The 20,844-nt window shown below is 39.0% G+C and overlaps 1 protein-coding gene across 2 annotated transcripts in view; it reads right to left on the minus strand.

Annotated features, from left to right (window-relative positions):
• Positions 1-20,697, minus strand: part of bicdl2l (bicaudal-D-related protein 2-like) — a 24,939-nt gene extending 4,242 nt beyond the window's left edge. The window contains exons 1-4 of one of the 2 annotated variants that reach the window (XM_061899186.1): positions 20,674-20,697; positions 14,950-15,396; positions 14,718-14,837; positions 4,049-4,207 (exon numbers count right to left, since the gene is read on the minus strand). In XM_061899186.1, the coding sequence (XP_061755170.1) occupies positions 4,049-4,207; positions 14,718-14,837; positions 14,950-15,396; positions 20,674-20,682 (735 nt within the window). In that variant the 5' untranslated portion in view covers positions 20,683-20,697. Of the gene's footprint in view, positions 1-4,048; positions 4,208-14,717; positions 14,838-14,949; positions 15,397-16,436; positions 16,626-20,673 lie in introns of those variants that run through there. The other variant, XM_061899185.1, reaches the window with a different exon arrangement.
• Positions 20,698-20,844: the final 147 nt, after the last annotated feature.

Genomic DNA, 20,844 nt, shown 5'->3' on the forward strand with positions numbered 1-20,844 from the left:
TTTTCTACCTTCAAGGTACTCAAAGCGCTTTGACACTACTTCCACATTCACCCTTTAACACTGCTGGAGGGAGATGCCATGCAAGGCCCTAACCACAAACCATCAGGAGCAAGGGTGAAGTGTCTTGCTCAAGGACACAACGGACGTGACGAGGTTGGTACTAGGTGGGGATCGAACCAAGAACTCTTAGGTTGCTGGCACGGCCACTCTCCCAACCGCGCCATACCGTCCCCGACTATTAAATGTTTGGGCAGAATTTTATTCCACAAAAGCAGTTTTCTTTAAAGTACAAACCCCGTTCCATATGATTTGGGAAATTGTGTTCGATGTAAATATAAACGGAATACAATGATTTGCAAATCCTTTTCAACCCATATTCAATTGAATGCACTACAAAAGACAAGATATTTGATGTTCAAACACAAACTTTTTTTTTGCTAATAATAATTAACTTAGAATTTCATGGCTGCAACTTGTGCCAAAGTAGTTGGGAAAGGGCATGTTCACCACTGTGTTACATCACATTTTCTTTTAACAACACTCAATAAATGTTTGGGAACTTGAGGAAACTAATTGTTGAAGCTTTGAAAGTGGAATTCTTTCCCATTCTTGTTTTATGTACAGCTTAAGTTGTTCAACAGCCCGGGGTCTCCGCTGTCGAATTTTACGCTTCATAATGCGCCACACATTTTCGATGGGAGACAGGTCTGGACTGCAAGCGGGCCAGGAAAGTACCCGCACTCTTTTACTACAAAGCCAGGCTGTTGTAACATGTGGTTTGGGATAGTTTTGCTGAAATAAGCAGGGGCGTCCATGATAACGTTGCTTGGATGACAACATATGTCGCTCCAAAACCTGTATGTACCTTTCAGCATTAATGGTGCCTTCACAGATGTGTAAGTTTCCCATGCCTTGGGCACTAATGCACCCCCATACCATCACAGATGCTGGCTTTTGAACTTTGCGCGTATAACAATGGTTATTTCCCTCTTTATTCTGAAGGACACCACGTCGTCTGTTTCCAAATTAAATTTGAAATGTAGACTCGTCAGACCACAGAACACTTTTCCACTTAGCATCAATCCATCTCAGATGAGCTCGGGCCCAGCGAAGCCGGCTGCGTTTCAGGGTGTTGTTGATAAATGGGTTTGGCTTTGCATAGTAGAGTTTTAACTTGCACTTACAGATGTCGCAACCAACAGTAGTTACTGACAGTGGTTTTATGAAGTGTTCCTGAGCCCATGTGGTGATATCCTTTACACACTGATGTCGGTTTTTGATGCAGTACCGCCTGAGGGATCAAAGGTCCGTAATATCGCTTACGTGCAGTGATTTCTCCATATTCTTTGAACCTTTTGATGATTTTACGGACCGTAGATGGTAAAATCCCTCATTTCCTTGCAATAGCTCGTTGAGAAATGTTGTTCTAAAACTGTTCGACAATTTGCTTACAAAGTGGTGACCCTCGCCCCATCCTTGTTTGTGAATGACTTAGCATTTCATGGAAGCTGCTTTTTATAGCCAATCATGGCACCCACCTGTTCCCAATTAGCCTGCACACCGGTGGGATGTTCCATATAAGTGTTTGATGAGCATTCCTCAACTTTATCAGTATTTATTGCCACCTTTCCCCACTTCTCTGTCACGTGTTGCTGGCATCAAATTCTAAAGTTAGATTTGCCCAAAAAAATAAAATAGTTATCAGTTTGAACATCAAATATGTTGTCTTTGTAGCATATTCAACTGAATATGGGTTGAAAATGATTTGCAAATCATTGTATTCTGTTTATATTTACATCTAACACAATTTCCCAACTCATATGGAAACGGGGTTTGTAATTGATCAGAGCTGTTTATTTTATGGACGAATGTAGTTATCATAGATCTGGCACAACATGTTATTGAAAAAAGTATTGGTTTGAAACAGAGAATCGGTTCTGAATCGAATGGTTACCCCTAAGAATCGAATCGAGCCCAAAGATTCACAGCCCTAATGTCTATGCTGTGGGCACTCACATCCAAAAACCGGAAATAAAGTAGGATCCCTTTATACACACAATCAATTATAATAAATAAACACAATATATATAAACATACAATATAATGATATATAAATTAAAGATTTATGAATAAATCGTAGCCCCTATATCGTAATGGAAATTAGGTGCCCAAAGGTTCCACCTCTAGTGCATAATACTAAGTGCTATTATATTTTCCCCCCATGTATGCCAAGGAACCTATCTGGCCCAGGAGGTGAATGAAACCTCCAAAACCCACGATAGGAAACACCAGGCTATTGTAGAGGAAAAAATTATATCAAATCAAACAAATCATGCTGATGTAGAACATAAAGTGTTTGATGGTTTGACAAAGGAACATCCACGTGATTCTACAGAAAGTGTGAAGATGCGAGTTTACTAGCATATCAGCCGCCACCAGACAGATTATATTACCATATTTTTCGGACTATAAGTCGCAGTTTTTTTCACTGTGCGACTTATACTCGGGAGCGACTCATGTGTGAAATTATTACCACATTACCGTAAAATATCAAATAATATTATTTAGCTCATTCACGTAAGAGACTAGACGTATAAGATTTCATGGGATTTAGTGATTAGGAGTGACAGATTGTTTGGTAAACTTATAGCATGTTCTATATGTTATAGTTATTTGAATGACTCTTACCATAATATGTTAGGTTAACATAGCAGGCACCTTCTCAGTTGGTTATTTATTTATATAACGTACACTTATTTAGCCTGTTGTTCACTATTTTTTATTTATTTTAAATTGCCTTTCTAATGTCTATTCTTGGTGTTGGGTTTTATCAAATAAATTTCCCCCAAAAATGCGACTTATACCCTAGTGCGACTTACATATGTTTTTTCCCTTCTTTATTATGCATTTTCGGCAGGTGCGACTTATACTCCGAAAAATACTCTGTATATGTATTATATTATAATTTATTATTTTAAACTATCTCTATTATTAAGGATGATGCATTTAAGTCTCACCTTAAAACTCATTTGTATACTCTAGCCTTTAAATAGACTCCCTTTTTAGACCAGTTGATCTGCCGTTTCTTTTCTTTTTCTTCTATGTCCCACTCTCCCTTGTGGAGGGGGTCCGGTCCGATCCGGTGGCCATGTACTGCTTGCCTGTGTATCGGCTGGGGACATCTCTGCGCTGCTGATCCGCCTCCGCTTGGGATGGTTTCCTGCTGGCTCCACTGTGAACGGGACTCTCGCTGCTGTGTTGGATCCGCTTTGGACTGGACTCTCGCGACTGTGTTGGATCCATTGTGGATTGAACTTTCACAGTATCATGTTAGACCCGCTCGACATCCATTGCTTTCCTCCTCTCCAAGGTTCTCATAGTCATCATTGTCACCGACGTCCCACTGGGTGTGAGTTTTCCTTGCCCTTATGTGGGCCTACCGAGGATGTCGTAGTGGTTTGTGCAGCCCTTTGAGACACTAGTGATTTAGGGCTATATAAGTAAACATTGATTGATGATTAATTGATTGATTTGCATTTTTTGTTTTATTTTAATGTTTTTTATTTGTATGTAGCAATAAAATTAAAAAATGCTAAGGGTTCCTTTTCAAAACGTTTAATTTGAGGTATTTTTTAATGTATACTACCCTTTTATTTATTTATATATATATATATATATTATTGTGGGGCGGCATAGCTCGGTTGGTAGAGTGGCCGTGCCAGCAACCTTAGGGTTGCAGGTTCGATTCCCGCTTGTGCCATCCTAGTTACTGCCGTTGTGTCCTTGGGCAAGACACTTTACCTACCTGCTCCCAGTGCCACCCACACTGGTTTAAATGTAACTTAGATATTGGGTGTCACTATGTAAAGTGTTTTGAGTCACTTGAGAAAAGCACTATATAAATATAATTAACTTCACATATATATATATTTTTTTTTTTTGTTTGTTTTACAAAATCCTACTTAATTTGCTTCATTTACAAGGGCGCGTGAATCTTACATGTCATGATTCGATTCCCATTCTTCCGGCGATAAAGTGATAAAGGTACCTTTTGCGTTCCAGTCATGGCTAGTTTTCTGGCAACGTCCTTTAGTTGAGTGAGCGCAGCGTTCAGGCGGTTCCCTCCGTGGGGGATCTCGACTGGGGGGGCCTGAGGGCCTGTCATCAGCTTCAGCAGCTTCAGGATGGACAGAATCTCCTCTGTCACCTGTTGATGTTTTCAAACGTTATTACAGTGCAGAGGAAAGCTGCTTAGCACACATGGTTGGGTCAGAAAGTTTATTTTCATCAAACTTTTTTTTTTTAATACAAAAATTTTTTTTTTTTTTGTCATGTACTAACACCGAAACCGAAAATAGTTTTTGGAAAAACATAACGCTGCTGTGTGCTATGTTTGGATATAAAAATATATCAATCCACGATACGAGACCACAATGGTTTTTCCCCCCGCTGTCATGTCTTTAAATAACAACTTCCGCTTTCAAAGTCAAGAGTATGATGAAACAGTTTTTTTGTTTCTGATGACTGGAGATTTTTATTTTTGTTCTCCATCCATCCATTTTTTACTGTTTGTTCCTTTTGGGGTGGAGCCTATCTCAGCTGCATTCAGGCGGAAGTTGTTCTATTAGATATAAAATACAATCGTGATCTAAATGCTGTGCTTTGACACTGAAAATGGGTCAGTGTATGTTTTGATCATAACATATTTGTTTCATGAATGCAAATTGAAAAATAAAAAAAACTCAATTTACTTCTTATTCCAAGGAAAAAAAGAGTATTGAAGAAAAAAAAAAGTTAATTTTTTGGTGTCAAAAAGCAACAACATCTAACAAACAAAACCTATTAAATTGAAAACAGAAAAAACAGACCAAAATGAATATTTTGTATTCTGACACTGGACGTTTTTGTTTTGTATTTCAAAGTAAAAGCATGAATACTGTGGCACACACACACGCATAGGCTTTGGAGCCCTACACGGAAATTATTCTAAACGAGGACTGACATCCAGAAAAATCTCTACCCACATATGGTATCACGCGACAGTGGAGGCAAAAAAAAGGATTCGATAACAAAAGTCAGTGGTTCTCAACCTTTTTTCGGTGATGTACCCCCTGTGAATTTTTTTTTAATTCAAGTACCCCCTAGTCAGAGCAAAGCATTTCTGGTTGAAAAAAAGAGATAAAGAAGTAAAGTACAGCACTATGTCATCAGTTTCGGATTTGTTAAATTGTATCCATCCATCCATTTTCTACCGCTTATTCCTTTTCGGGGTTGCGGGGGGCGCTGGCGCCTATCTCAGCTACAATCGGGCGGAAGGCGGGGTACACCCTGGACAAGTCGCCACCTCATCGCAGTATTAAATTGTATAACAGTGCAAAATATTGCACATTTGTAGTGGTCTTTTTTTAATTATTTGGAAAAAAAGATATAAAAATAACTAAAAACTTGTTGAAAAATAAACAAGTGATTTCATTATAAATAAAGATTTCGACACATAGAAGTAATCATCAACTTAAAGTGCCCTCTTTGGGGATTGTAATAGAGATCCATCTGGACTCATCAACTTAATTCTAAACATTTCTTCACAAAAAAATGAATCTTTAACAACATATATGGAAAATGTCCACAAAAAATCTTGCTGTCAACACTGAATATTGTACTGTTGTATTTTTTTTCCCACACTTTATGAACTTACATTCATATTTTGTTGAAATATTATTCAATAAATATATTTATAAAGGATTTTTGAATTATTGCTATTTTTAAAAAATGTCACGTACCCCTTGGCATACCTTCAAGTACCCCCATTTGAGAACCACTGACATAGGTGATCGTCCACGGTCCTGTCTTTAAAATTGCATCCGGTTTTGGTCTATATTTTAGTTTTTGGTGAAATGCGCCAAGATATTTCTGTAGATGTCAGTCTTTTTTTTACCATGTCTAAAATAATCCCAGTGTAGGCTCCAAAAAAACATTTGATAGTGTCACAGGCACACGTTTTGGAATTATTCCCACTTTTACTTTCAAAACAAAAACTCCGGTGTCTGCAAATGAAACATCCGTGTTGGTCTGTTGTTTCCTTTCTGTTCAGTAAGGATTTTAAAAAAATTTGGATGAAATATTTAATGAAAATAAAAAGTTTTTTTTAGACCGTTATTGCTTTTCGACACCAAATTGGAAATGGAAATCAAATAAACCAATCTTTTTGTTTTGATGTAAAGAAAATACAATTACCAAAACATATGTTCACCAAAAAAAAAAAAATGTTCCAGTTTTATTGTTTGTATTTCAAAACAAACTTCCAATTTACAAATGTGATTTTCTTTTTCAAATTTCATTCATGAAAGGAGAATTAAATGACCAAAACACATTTTCCTTTCATGAATGGGAATTGAAAAGCGACTGGTTTATTCAAATTTCACTTAAAACTAAAAAGGAAATGGAAAAATAAAATGTTTTTCTTTAGTGTCAAGAAGCATCAAAAACTGTTTGAATTGAATGTTGTATTACATATAACAAACATTTAAATCCCTATTAAACAGAAATGGAAAAAAAGTACCAAAGCAAACCAAATCCTGTCAGCGGACTATTTGGGGGAGCCCCTCTGTCATCTTCACTTAGCAAATCCAAAAAGAACTACTTTGTTGGCTGGAAGATTAATTGTGTAAAATCCAAAGGCTGGTAGAGTGGCCGTGCGCAACCCGATGGACCCTGGTTCAATCCCCACCTAGTACCAACCTCGTCACGTCCGTTGTGTCCTGAGCAAGACACTTCTCCCTTGCTTGCTAGTCAATAAATACAATTTAAAAAATAGAAGCAGCTCACTGGTAAGTGCTGCTATTTTTAGAACAGGCCAGCGGGCGACTCATCTGGTCCTTACGGGCACCGCGTTGGTGACCCCTGCTTTAAAGTCATATCCAACAATTGCGACAACGACTTTTTGCTGTCAACTGAGGTTCATTTTTTAATGATGTCTGCTGGTGGTGTGCCTCTGCAGTTTTTCAACGCAAAACATGTGCCTTAACTCAAAAAAGGTTAAAAACCACAGCTCTACTTAACATGTACTGGTGGTTCTTTGGTCAAAATGTTGCATAGATGATGTTTTACACATCATCTTCAAGTCGCTTTCTGACAGAAAGCCATACACTCAAGCTTGAGGTTGGTTGGTAAGCTAGATTTAAACCAGTGTGGGTGGCAAGGGACACAACAGGATGGCGGTTGATGGAATCGTACCAGTAACCCTCGTGTTTCTGGATGGCTGCTCTACCCGCTTCGCCAAGCCGCAGAAATCATTACTAACCTTGCTCCTGACGGGTGCTGGTTAGCGCCTTGCATGGCAGCTCCCTCCATCAGTGTGTGAATGTGGAAGTAGTGTCAAAGCGCTTTGAGTACCTTGAAGGTAGAAAAGCGCTATACAAGTACAACCCATTTATTTATATTTATTTATAAATGTTTTTCATATTCTGACACCAGATTTTTCTTTTTCCAAAGTAAAAGCGGGAATACTACGCCATGCAGGAATTATTTTAGACATGGCACAAGGACTGACATCTACAGATATCTCTACGCACAGAAGAGAATTTGATCATGCACTGTACAACACTATAGTATTTTTTTCTTTCAGCCCAGTCCGCGGTTCTGTCTTTAAAATCCCTACTTCCGGTTTGTGTGACCTAATATGAAAATACATCCATTTTTGGCCGTCTTTCAGTTTCTGTTGATATGTGCGTAGAGATTTCTGTAGATGTCAGTCCTTGTGTCGCAGGCACACAAGGTACCGTAGTAATGATCCCCGCTTTTACTTTGAAAATACAACTTCCGGTGTCTGCAAATAAAAAAAACATTAGTTTTAAATTTGTTTTTCCATTTTAGTTCACAGGGGATTAACATTTTTGTTGAATGAAATCTAAAATGGGATCGTGGGATCGTGAGATCGACAGGCGGATCGGTGCGGCGTCTTCAGTAATGCGGACATTGTATCGATCCGTTGTGGTGAAGAAGGAGCTGAGCCGGAAGGCGAAGCTCTCAATTTACCGGTCGATATACGTTCCCATCCTCACATATGGTCATGAGCTTTGGGTCATGACCGAAAGGATAAGATCACGGGTACAAGCGGCCCAAATGAGTTTGGGTCTCTCCCTTAGAGATAGGGTGAGAAGCTCTGCCATCCGGGAGGAACTCAAAGTAAAGCCGCTGCTCCTCCACATCGAGAGGAGCCAGATGAGGTGGTTCGGGCATCTGGTCAGGATGCCACCCGAACGCCTCCCTAGGGAGGTGTTTAGGGCACGTCCAACCGGTAGGAGGCCACGGGGAAGACCCTCGGGATCCCCCGGGAAGAGCTAGACAAAGTGGCTGGAGATAGGGAAGTCTGGGCTTCCCTGCTTAGGCTGCTGCCCCCGCGACCCGACCTCGGATAAGCGGAAGATGATGGATGGATGGATGGAAATCTAAAATGAACATCAACCCGTTTTCCAGATGTAATTATTGCTCTTCGACACCAACAAGAAGAAAGCTTGGTGTATTTGCTCCTCTGCATTTTAAAAATGACATTCAGATAAACTAATTGTTTTTTTTTTCCATTTCCATTATTAAAAACACATTTTTATGACCTAAGCACTCACTGACCTCAAATGTTTTTAGATTGTTTTTGTACTTAAAACTAATGAATAAACATCTGTTTTGTTTGTGCTTGTTTCAAAAGACAAGAGCAAATTAAGAAAAGATACACAAGTTAATGCAAGGGTCGGGAATCTTTTTGGCTGAGAGAGCAATTAAAGCCAAATATTTAAAAATCTATTTCTGTGAGAACCATTTAATATTTTTTAACACTGAATACAACTAAATGCGTGCATTTTTAAGTAAGACCAACATTTTTAGAGGATAATAAGTCCATCCAATTTCTGCTGCTTATTCCCTTTGGGGTCGTGGGGGGCGCTGGCACCTATCTCAGCTACAATCGGGCGGAAGGCAGGGTACACCCTAGACAAGTCGCCACCTCATGGCAGGGCCAACACAGATAGACAGACAACATTCACACTCACATTCACACACTAGGGCCAATTTAGTGTTGCCAATCAATAGGGGTGTGGGAAAAAATCGATTCAAATACGAATCGAATCGTTTACATTGTGCAATTCAGAATCGATTATCATTTTTTTTTTAAATCGATTATTTTTTTTTGTGATTTTTTTTTTTTTAATCAATCCAACAAACCACTACACAGCAATACCATAACAATGCAATCCAATTCCAAAACCGAACCTGACCCAGCAACACTCAGAACTGCAATAAACAGAGCAATTGAGAGGAGACACAAACGCGACACAGAACAAACTAAAAGTAGTGAAACAAAAATTAATATTATCAACAACAGTATCAATATTAGTTATAATTTCAGCATAGCAGTGATTAAAAATCCCTCATTGACATTATCATTAGACATTTATAAAAATAATAAAAAAAGAACAATAGTGTCACAGTGGCTTACACTTGCATGGCATCTCATAAGCTTGACAACACACTGTGTCCAATGTTTTCACAAAGATAAAATAAGTCATATTTTTGGTTCGTTTAATAGTTAAAACTAATTTACATTATTGCAATCAGTTGATAAAACATTGTCCTTTACAATTATAAAAGCTTTTTTTATTATTTTTAAATCTACTACTCTGCTAGCATGTCAGCAGACTGGGGTAGGTCCTGCTGAAATCTATGTATTGAATGAATACAGAATTGTTTTGAATCGGAAAAATATTGTTTTTGAATCGAATAAAAAAAAATAGATATGTTATCGAATCGTGACCTCAAGAATCGATATTGAATCGAATCGTGTCTTTGGAAGTGGGAGGAAGCCAGAGTACCCGGAGGGAACCCACGCATTCACGGAGAAGACATGCAGACTCCACACAGAAAGATCCCGAGCCTGGGATTGAACCCAGGACTGCAGGACCTTCGTATTGTGAGGCAGACGCACTAACCCCTCTTCCACCGTGAAGCCCTATAATAAGTCTATTATTCTTTTTAATAACATTGTTATTCTGACGCTAACCAATAATAAATAAAATACTTCTTAAACAGGTGGGGTAGGAAAACGGATGGATGGATTAAAATGCACGAGGATGTTTTATATTTTCAGCGTTTTAACATTTTAACACCTACCATGAATTGATTTACGTGGACCCCCAACTTAAAGAAGTAGAAAAGCGTATTCGGTTGTTACCATTTAGTGGTCAATTGTACGAAATATGTACTGTACTGTGCAATCTACTAATAAAAGTTTCAATCAATCAATCAAAACTGTGATTACCAGCGGAATTATTCATTACTTATCGTGTTAAGCAATGTCAGCTAAGATGTATCTGAGAGCCAGATGCAGTCATCTTGAGAGCCATAGGTTCCCAACCCCTGGGTTAAAGAGTTATTTTTTAAAAATCTTATTAACTCTCCAACACTTCAAAAGAATGTGTGTTTTTTTTTTACAACACATTAAATGCAAATTAACCAAGTTATTCATGAGGCGAACATTTACTATTTAAGTTGGCTTACCCCAGGGGTGTCCAAACTTTATCCACTGACAGCCGCACACTGAAAAATCCAAGCAAGTGGGGGCCATTTTGATGTTTTTTATTTTAAAAAACAATACAGTATATGTATAAAAAATATACATTTCTTCCTCCACTCAGGCTTGATCTCAGAAACCCCAAAGGGTTTTGGTCAAAAAAATGTGTAATTATTCAGTATTATTTTGTTTTATTATTATTCAAATTTTAAATCTCTAGATCAACATTAGGTCCATCTGTCAATATAATGATTTTAAAGATTTAAGTTGTATGCTCTTTTTTGTCACAAAAAGTGTGTTTTTTTATGGAAAAAATCAAAAAATATGCAATATTTTCACCCAATATTTTTTTAAGTGGAATACTTGAGATTATATAATAATTGGAGCATTAAAAAGGTCAATAACTCATAACACCATTGATTTTCATTAATTATTTTTTGAGCAATGACATTAAAAAAAAAATTACACTAAAATTATTGGGGATCCAATAATTTTCTAACACTCATTAAAAGTGTTAGTAAATAAATTATACATTTTTTTTACTGTTTACTTTTAACACAATAATCTTGCGATCAACTTCAGATCTATCCGTCAATTATAAGTCTTATTGTTGTTTATGTTTTTTGTTTGTTCATTTTAAGCCCTTCTTTACATAAAAACAGCTCAGTTTTTTATATGGCAAACACAAAATATGCAACATTTTCCCCAATATAATGATACTAAAGATTTAAGTTGTATGCTCTTTTTTTGTCACAAAAAAAAATGTTTTTTTATGGAAAAATCACAAAATATGCAATATTTTCACCCAATATTTTTTTAAGTGGAATATTTGAGATTATATAATAATTGGAGCATTTAAAAGGTCAATAACTCATAACACCATTGATTTTCATTAATTATTTTTTGAGCAACGACATTAAAAAAAAAAAATTCACTAAAATTCACCGAAAGAGTCCTACTCATTAAAGTGTTAAAAAATAAATTATACATTTTTTTTACTGTTTACTTTTAACACAATAATCTCGAGATCAACTTCAGATCTATCCGTCAATTATAAGTCTTATTGTTGTTTATGTTTTTTGTTTGTTCATTTTAAGCCCTTCTTTACATAAAAACAGCTCAGTTTTTTATATGGCAAACACAAAATATGCAACATTTTCCCCAATATAATGATTTTAAAGATTTAAGTTGTATGCTCTTTTTTGTCACAAAAAAAACCAGTTTTTTTATGGAAAAATCACAAAATATGCAATATTTTCACCCAATATTTTTTTAAGTGGAATATTTGAGATTATATAATAATTGGAGCATTTAAAAGGTCAATAACTCATAACACCATTGATTTTCATTAATTATTTTTTGAGCAACGACATAAAAAAAAAATGTCACTAAAATTATTGGGGATCCAATAATTTTCTAACACTCATTAAAAGTGTTAGTAAATAAATTATACATTTTTTTTACTGTTTAATTTTAACACAATAATCTTGCGATCAACTTCATATCTATCCGTCAATTATAAGTCTTATTGTTGTTTATGTTTTTTGTTTGTTCATTTTAGGCCCTTCTTTACATAAAAACAGCTCAGTTTTTTATATGGCAAACACAAAATATGCAACATTTTCCCCAATATAATGATTTTAAAGATTTAAGTTGTATGCTCTTTTTGTCACAAAAAAAAAAGTTTTTTTATGGAAAAATCACAAAATATGCAATATTTTCACACTATTTTTTTTAAGTGGAATATTTGAGATTATATAATAATTGGAGCATTTAAAAGGTCAATAACTCATAACACCATTGATTTTCATTAATAATTTTTTTGAGCAACGACATAAAAAAAAAATGTCACTAAAATTATTGGGGATCCAATAATTTTCTAACACTCATTAAAAGTGTTAGTAAATAAATTATACATTTTTTTTACTGTTTACTTTTAACACAATAATCTTGCGATCAACTTCATATCTATCCGTCAATTATAAGTCTTATTGTTGTTTATGTTTTTTGTTTGTTCATTTTAGGCCCTTCTTTACATAAAAACAGCTCAGTTTTTTATATGGCAAACACAAAATATGCAACATTTTCCCCAATATAATGATTTTAAAGATTTAAGTTGTATGCTCTTTTTTGTCACAAAAAAAACCAGTTTTTTTATGGAAAAATCACAAAATATGCAATATTTTCACCCAATATTTTTTTAAGTGGAATATTTGAGATTATATAATAATTGGAGCATTTAAAAGGTCAATAACTCATAACACCATTGATTTTCATTCATAATTTTTTTGAGCAACGACATTAAAAAAAAAAAAATTCACTAAAATTCACCGAAAGAGTCCTACTCATTAAAGTGTTAAAAAATAAATTATACATTTTTTTTACTGTTTACTTTTAACACAATAATCTTCCGATCAACTTCAGATCTATCCGTCAATTATAAGTTTTATTGTTGTTTATGTTTTATTTTTTGTTCATTTTAGGCCCTTTAAAAAAAAACAGTTCAGTTTTTTATATGGCAAACACAAAATATGCAACATTTTCCCCCAAAAATGATCTCAAAGGGAAAAATTTAACGTGACATAATTGGAAAAAAAAACAAAACTTAAATTTATATAGCGCTTTTCTAAACACTCGAAGCGCTCACAGAGAAGTGGGACTCAACATTCATTCACACCTGGTGGTGGTAAGCAACATCAGTAGCCACAGCTGCCCTGGTAGACTGACGGAAGCGTGGCTGCCAGTTTGCACCTACGGCCCCGCCGACCACCACCTATCAATCATTCATCTTTCATTCACCAGTGTGAGCGGCACCGGGGGCAAAGGGTGAAGTGTCCTGCTCAAGGACACAACGGCAGCGATTTTTTGGGATGTCAATAGGTGGGAAGCGAATCTACAACCCTCAGATTTCTGGTCGGCCGCTCTACCCACTACGCCAGGGGTAGGGGACCTATGGCTCTCACGTAAATCTGAGCTGACATTACTTGACACGATAAGTAATAAATAATTCCACTTGTAATCACAGTGTTAAAAATAATGTTCAACATATAAAACGTTCTCGTGCATTTTTAATCCATCCATCCGTTTCCTACCGCACCTGTTCAAAAACTTGTGTTAAAAGTTATTTATTTATTATTGGTTAGTGTGGGGCTTGCCCTCCTGCGGTTCTTCAGACCACCAAGCACCGACATGAGAGCCTGTTTCAGTGTTACAATATTGTTTTATTTTTCAATAAGTCTCTCAGTTGCTTTCCAGCAATTGTCTTTTTCTTTTTCGTTCTCGCTCGCACTCTGGCTCTAGCTCCAGCCACGTCTCCCCCCCCCCTATCTGCTGCTTATAACTTAGCGACAGGTGATTAGGTAACAAGGCCCAGGTGGGCCATCTACGCACCTGTTGCTGATTTCAAGGCCGGTCCTGGCACACCCCGATTCCCTGCAGGCCCGCAGGCCACGCCCCCTCCACAGTTAGCTTCAGAATAATATTGTAAAGAATAAGAGACTTATCATACTCTAGAAATGTTGGTCTTACTTAAAAATGTACGCGTTTAGTTGTGTTCGGTGTTAAAAAAAATATTATATGGCTCTTACGGAAATACATTTTAAAATATTCGGCTTCTTGGCTCTCTCAGCCAAAAAGGTTCCCGACCCCTGCTCTACGCCATGCTGCCCCTTAAATAGGTCAATAATTCATAATGACATTGATTTTGGGGACGGCGTGGCGCATTGGGAGAATGGCCGCGCGCAACCTGAAGGTCCCTGGTTCAATCCCCACCTAGTACAAACCTCGTCACGTCCGTTGTGTCCTGAGCAAGACACTTCACCCTTGCTCCTGATGGGTGCCGGATAACGCCTTGCATGGCAGCTCCCTCCATCAGTGTGTGAATGTGGAAGTAGTGTCAAAGCGCTTTGAGTACCTTGAAGGTAGAAAAGCGCTATACAAGTACAACCCATTTATTTTGATTCATTATTATTTTTTCAAAGAAAGAAACAGCCTGCATGGCAGCTTTGTGGTATTAAGAGTAAACATTGCAACATTTTCTTGTTACATTTCACCCGTTTTCTGTTTTATATACTTTTAAAAAAAATGTAAATCGTATTTTTTAAATGGTTAAAAAAAAACAAACACATGCGGGCCGCACTTTGGACACCCACTGTCTTACCCTGTCTTCCTCTCCACACCATCCGGGTCCTTCGCGGCTCTCCTGCAGCTTGTCCACCTGCGCCTTCAGCTTGATACTGCGCCTGCGCGACAATTCCACCTCGCGACGCACTTCCTTGAGCTGCAACAAAAATCATACAAACTTTTTTAAAAAAATTTTTTTTTAGTGTACAATATTTTAACTTTATTTAAAAACAATTTAAAGAAGTTCGGTAAAAGTAAAGAAAACCCACCGTGTCGTTGACATGTCCGAGAGTTCTGCGTCGGCTGAGCGGCCTCCCGCCGCTGATGAGGTCCGGCAGGGTCATGTAGCTCCTCTGGAACGGCACCTGGCCCTCCTCGAACGGGGACTCGGAGCGACTCGGCGCGTCAGAGTTCTGCCGGTTCTCCTCGGACTCCGCGGAACCGACTTTCTCTGTCACGTCCTTCAGACGCCGCTCGGGTGTGGACCTCTCCTCCTCCTCGCCCTCGTCCTCCGGTTCGGACAGCGAGGCCGAGTGACGCAGGGAGCCCCGCTTGCTCATCTTGGACTGGACTCTGCTGAGGGACGAGTAGAGCTGCTCCGTGGGGCTCATGGCGGGTCTGAGGCGCTCGTTGAGGAGCGAGAAGGGCTGCGAGTAATCCATGACGGCGTCTGCGTGCTGACTGAGGCGCCACACGTCCCTCTCGGCGAATTCAATCTAAGAAGCAAAAAAAAAAAAGTTTCCAAACCGGTTTTTCCTGAAGACGCGCGCCGTGACGTCACCGCACTGGTTTCTTTCCGCGTGCGCGCGCATACCTGAGCGGGCAGTGGAAAAAAAGCGTGGATTCCCCCCCCCACCTTTAAGACAAACAGCAATATACAACATTATAAAACATTATGAAAACAGTACAAAACAGCGCCAGGGGGTTGTAAGTTCAAAAGAATACAAACATATATATATAAATAATAAACAAAATGCAAAGCCGTAGGCTTATTCAGATTCATCAAAACAACTTAAATTTGGAACACAGCATCATCGTTTTCACAGCTTTTTTGTTGTTAGAGGTAGAGAGCGTTTTAATGTAAAGTTCCATCCATCCATCCATCCATTTTCTACCGCTTATTCCCTTTTGGGGTCGCGGGGGGCGCTGGCGCCTATCTCAGCTACAATCGGGCGGAAGGCGGGGTACACCCTGGACAAGTCGCCACCTCATCGCAGGGCCAACACAGATAGACGGACAACATTCACACTCACATTCACACACTAGGGCCAATTTAGTGTTGCCAATCAACTTATCCCCAGGTGCATGTCTTTGGAGGTGGGAGGAAGCCGGAGTACCCGGAGGGAACCCACGCAGTCACGGGGAGAACATGCAAACTCCACACAGAAAGATCCCGAGCCTGGATTTGAACCCAGGACTGCAGGACCTTCGTATTGTGAGGCAGACGCACTAACCCCTCTGCCACCGTGAAGCCGTAAAGTTCCAGATCTTTTTTAAAGGCACAAAAGATAGGACGGGTATTAAGAAACTTACATTTATGAATATAAAACTTAGCTAATAAAATAATGAGGTTGCAAAGGTAGAATTCCTTTTCAAATTTTTGTTCATACAGTGTAAAACCAAAAATCACATCTTTAAAGTAAAGCACAAATTTGTCATAAATATTGTAAAAGTAGTTGGCCTTAAAACCGATTAGAGTTGGTGGTGACGTCACAGCGTAAACAAGGAAGTTACCACAAAAAAAGTGTTAGGTCACCTGGTTATCGATGGTCACGTGACTAGAGTGGAGCTCTCCAGTTCGGCTGCATCCTGGTTCATGCGGGTTGGGCGGGGCCAATGTGACGATGGGGGAGTAACAAGGTTTTATAGAAGGGCCACTAACTTGTTTTTTATTGGCCCGTGACACATTGTAAAGACGAAATGAAATCATCCCACATTCGAACTTTGCACAACAAAAAAAAAAAAAAGATTTTACAATTTTGGGGGGAAAGTGCAGGCACAGGTGAACCTTGTTGAAGGTACCGAACCCCAGCAGTTTCATATTTGCATTCACCGAACACTTCTTTAGTGGAAAATAAAAGTTGTTTTTTTTTATATTCAAGACAGAGTTATATGTTTGTTTTTTTTTACAAAATGAACCGCAACAAATTACACACCTGCAAATCAGACGGAAAATTAGAGGGAACATCGTTTAGGGGTACTGGTATCCATAAAGTTTTTATTTACACGATGAGTCAATCAATCAATCAATCAATGTTTACTTATATAGCCCTAAATCACTAGTGTCTCAAAGGGCTGCACAAACCACTACGACATCCTCGGTAGGCCCACATAAGGGCAAGGAAAAACTCACACCCAGTGGGACGTCGGTGACAATGATGACTATGAGAACCTTGGAGAGGAGGAAAGCAATGGATGTCGAGCGGGTCTAACATGATACTGTGAAAGTTCAATCCATAATGGATCCAACACAGTCGCGAGAGTCCAGTCCAAAGCGGATCCAACACAGCAGCGAGAGTCCCGTTCACAACGGAGCCAGCAGGAAACCATCCCAAGCGGAGGCGGATCGCCGCCATCTCATGTTTCATGAGTCAAGTGTGTCTTGACCTCCGCCGAACCCCTAGGGTTCGATCGAACCCAGGTTAAGAACCACTGGGTTAGTTAGTGCATGTGCCTCACAATTCGAAGGTCCTGAGTAGTCCTGGGTTCAATCCGGGGCTCGGAATCTTTCTGTTTGGAGTTTGCATGTTCTCCCCGTGAATGCGTGGTTTCCCTCCGGGTACTCAAGCTTCCTCCCACTTCCAAAGACATGCACCTGGGGATAGGTTGATTGTAGGGGTGTAACGGTACGTGTATTTGTATTGAACCGTTTCGGTTCGGTATGAGGGTGTATCGAACGAGTTTGTAATCTAAAGTCTTAACAAGCTGCTCTGCTGCCTCTGTCTGACCAGTGAGCACCCAGCATTGTCCCGCCCACACAACCATCTGATTGGTTACATACAAAGCCAATCAGCAGTGCGTATTCAGAGCACATGCAGTCAGTGCTCCGGCGTCGAGATGAGCAGATATGTGAAGTGTGAAGTGAATTATATTTATATAGCGCTTTTCTCAAGTGACTCAAAGCGCTTTACATAGTGAAACCCAATATCTAAGTTACATTTAAACCAGTGTGGGTGGCACTGGGAGCAGGTGGGTAAAGTGTCTTGCCCAAGGACACAACGGCAGTGACTAGGATGGCACAAGCGGGAATCGAACCTGCAACCCTCAAGTTGCTGGCACGGCCACTCTACCAACCGAGCTATGCGTGTTTAGCAGGACATCGTACTCTCCCCAAATTATAAAAAACACTTCCCAGTCACAACTACTACTAACATCACTATGAGCCCGTTGACCTTTTAGAAACCTAAACTGCAGCTCAGATCGCTCATAGTTCTGGATTGAGGTGAAGGCTTTTAGCGTTACGTTAGCTCATTTTGCGTGTGTGTGTGTGTGTCTGTGTATAATAAAAGTCAACTACAGGCTTCCCAAATGCTGTAATAAATTAAGCATGATGAGTTGACTTGAAACTGTTTAATGTTGCACTTTTTATATGTAGAAAGGTTTTGTCATATTATTTAATCCAAGCAACAACTTGAGGCAGTTTAATATGGATTAACGTTGGTAGAATTATTATAGTGTTCCCAATGTTAAAAGGATATTTGTTTACAAATTTGGTAAATAAACAAAAAATTTATATTTTGTTGTTTTCTTACTGTACCAAAAATGAACCGAACCGTGACCTCTAAACCGAGGTACGTACCGAACCGACATTTTTGTGTACCGTTACACCCCTACTTGATTGGTGTGTGTATGCGAGTGTGAATGTTGTCTATCTGTGTTGGCCCTGCGATGAGGTGGCTACTTGTTCAGGGTGTACCCTGCCTTCCGCCCGATTGTAGCTGAGATAGGCTTCGGGGTCGCGGGGGATGAATAGATGGGAGGATGAATAAATGGATGAACAGATGGGAGGATGAAAAGTGCGTGTGACTGCGGAAATGTGCGAGCCAAACTTAGATAGTACTTTATTGATTCCTTCAGGAAAATTTTATTTGTAATGTTAGCATGCTAACCGTTACACTGTGTCAAGTACCAAATCTTATGACTGTACAATTTGCAGGGGGGAAAAATAAAAGTTAGCATGCATGCTAACAGTTAGCGCAGTGTTTTTCAAACAGTGTGCCGTGTGAGATGATCTAATTTCACCTATTTGGGTTAAAAAAAAATGTTTTGCAAACCAGTACTTGTAGTCTGCAAATGATGTGTTGTTGAGTGTCGGTGCTGTCTGGAGCTCGGCAGAGTAACCGTGTAATACTCTTCTATATCAGTAGGTGGCATGCGGTAGCTATTTGCTGTGTAGATGTCGGAAACAGCGGGAGGCAGTGTGAAGGTAAAAAGGTGTCTAATGCTTGAACCAAAATAAACAAAAGGTGAGTGCCCCTAAGAAAAAGGCATTGAAGCTCAAGGAAGGCTATGCAGAACGAAACTAAAACTGAGCTGGCTACAAAGTAAACAAAAACAGAATGCTGGACGACAGCAAAGACTTACTGTGAAGCAAAGACGGCGTCAACAATGTACATCCGAACATGACAATCAACAATGTCCCAGAAAAAAGGATAAAAACGACTAAAATATTCTTGATTGCTAAAACAAAGTAGATGCTGGAAATAACGTTCAAAGGAAGACATGAAACTGCTGCAGGAAAACCCCCAAAAAATAGACAAGAACTACAACACTACACAGGAAAACCGCAAAAAAGTCACAGCGTGATGTGACAGTACACCTACTTTGAGACAAGAGCTATATTGATGCATGCTTAGTTATGCTTTTAAGTCATATCCAACAATTGCGACAACATTTTTTTACCGTCAAATGAGTTTTGTTCTTTAATGATTTCTGCTAGTTGTGTGCCTCCAGATTTTTTCAACGCAAAAAATGTGCCTTGGTTCCAAAATGGTTGAAAAACACAGAGTTAACGTGTCAAATACCAAGTTACGAATATGGCCTTCAGGTGACTGGCTGCACAATGGCCTGAATTAAAGTTTGCATGCTAACAGTTAGCATGTGTCAGCTACCAAGTTGTATGACTGAGGTGTTCTGCTGCAAACTTGCTTCAAAAAAGTTAGCATGCTAGCGGTTAGCATGAGTCAGCTACAGAGTCATATGACTGAGGTGTTCGGCTGCAAAATGGGTTTCCAAAAAGTTAGCATGCTATCAGTTAGCACTTGTCATGTACCAAGTTATATTACTCAAAAAGGCGTTCGATTGCACAATTGACTGAAAAAGTCGGCAATGCTCCGTGAGTCGGTGGCCACGATACTGAACAGTCTGATTGTTTTGGTCTGGTTGAGTAGCCAAGAGTTTTTATGCCTGGATGTCTTCATTTAGGGCACTGAAATGACATCAAGTGTACTTTGTTAGTAATAAGACAAAGCCAAGATGTGTTGACCGATATTTTGTTCCTTCTCGTGTCTTTAAAGGCCTACTGAAAGCCACTACTAGCGACCACGCAGTCTGATAGTTTATATATCAATGATGAAATATTAACATTGCAACACATGCCAATACGGCCTTTTTGTTTACTAAATTGCAATTTTAAATTTCCCGTGAGTTTCTTGTTGAAAACGTCGCGGAATGATGACGCGTACGAGTGACGTCACGGACTGTTAGGAAATATTAGCGCTGCACCAAACACGGCTAAGTCGTCTCTGTTCATGGCGTAATTACACAGTATTTTGGACATCTGTGTTGCTGAATCTTTTGCAATTTGTTCAATTAATAATGGAGACGTCAAAGAAGAATTCTGTTGGTGGAAAGCGGTGGATTGCAGTTGTCTTTAGCACTGAGACACAGCCAGTGTTTCTTTGTTTGTTATGAATCGGAGCGGTCAAGCAAACATGTTTTCTCTACGTCAACCAGCATGTTTTTGGATAGGGAAATTGTGATATATATCTTACCGGAGACATCAATGGATTATTCGTCGTTCTGCAGCAGCTGTCGTGTCGAAAAAGGCAGCTGTGAGCTCGGCTTCTCTCTGAGACACTGCATGTTCACCGCAGCCATCCGACCTCGGGGTACGTCTTTACAATCTTTAAAATCTCACTAAAACATTATTAAAACAAAGGGTA

This window comes from Nerophis ophidion, linkage group LG04 (assembly GCF_033978795.1).
Source record: "Nerophis ophidion isolate RoL-2023_Sa linkage group LG04, RoL_Noph_v1.0, whole genome shotgun sequence".
Lineage (NCBI taxonomy): Eukaryota > Metazoa > Chordata > Actinopteri > Syngnathiformes > Syngnathidae > Nerophis > Nerophis ophidion.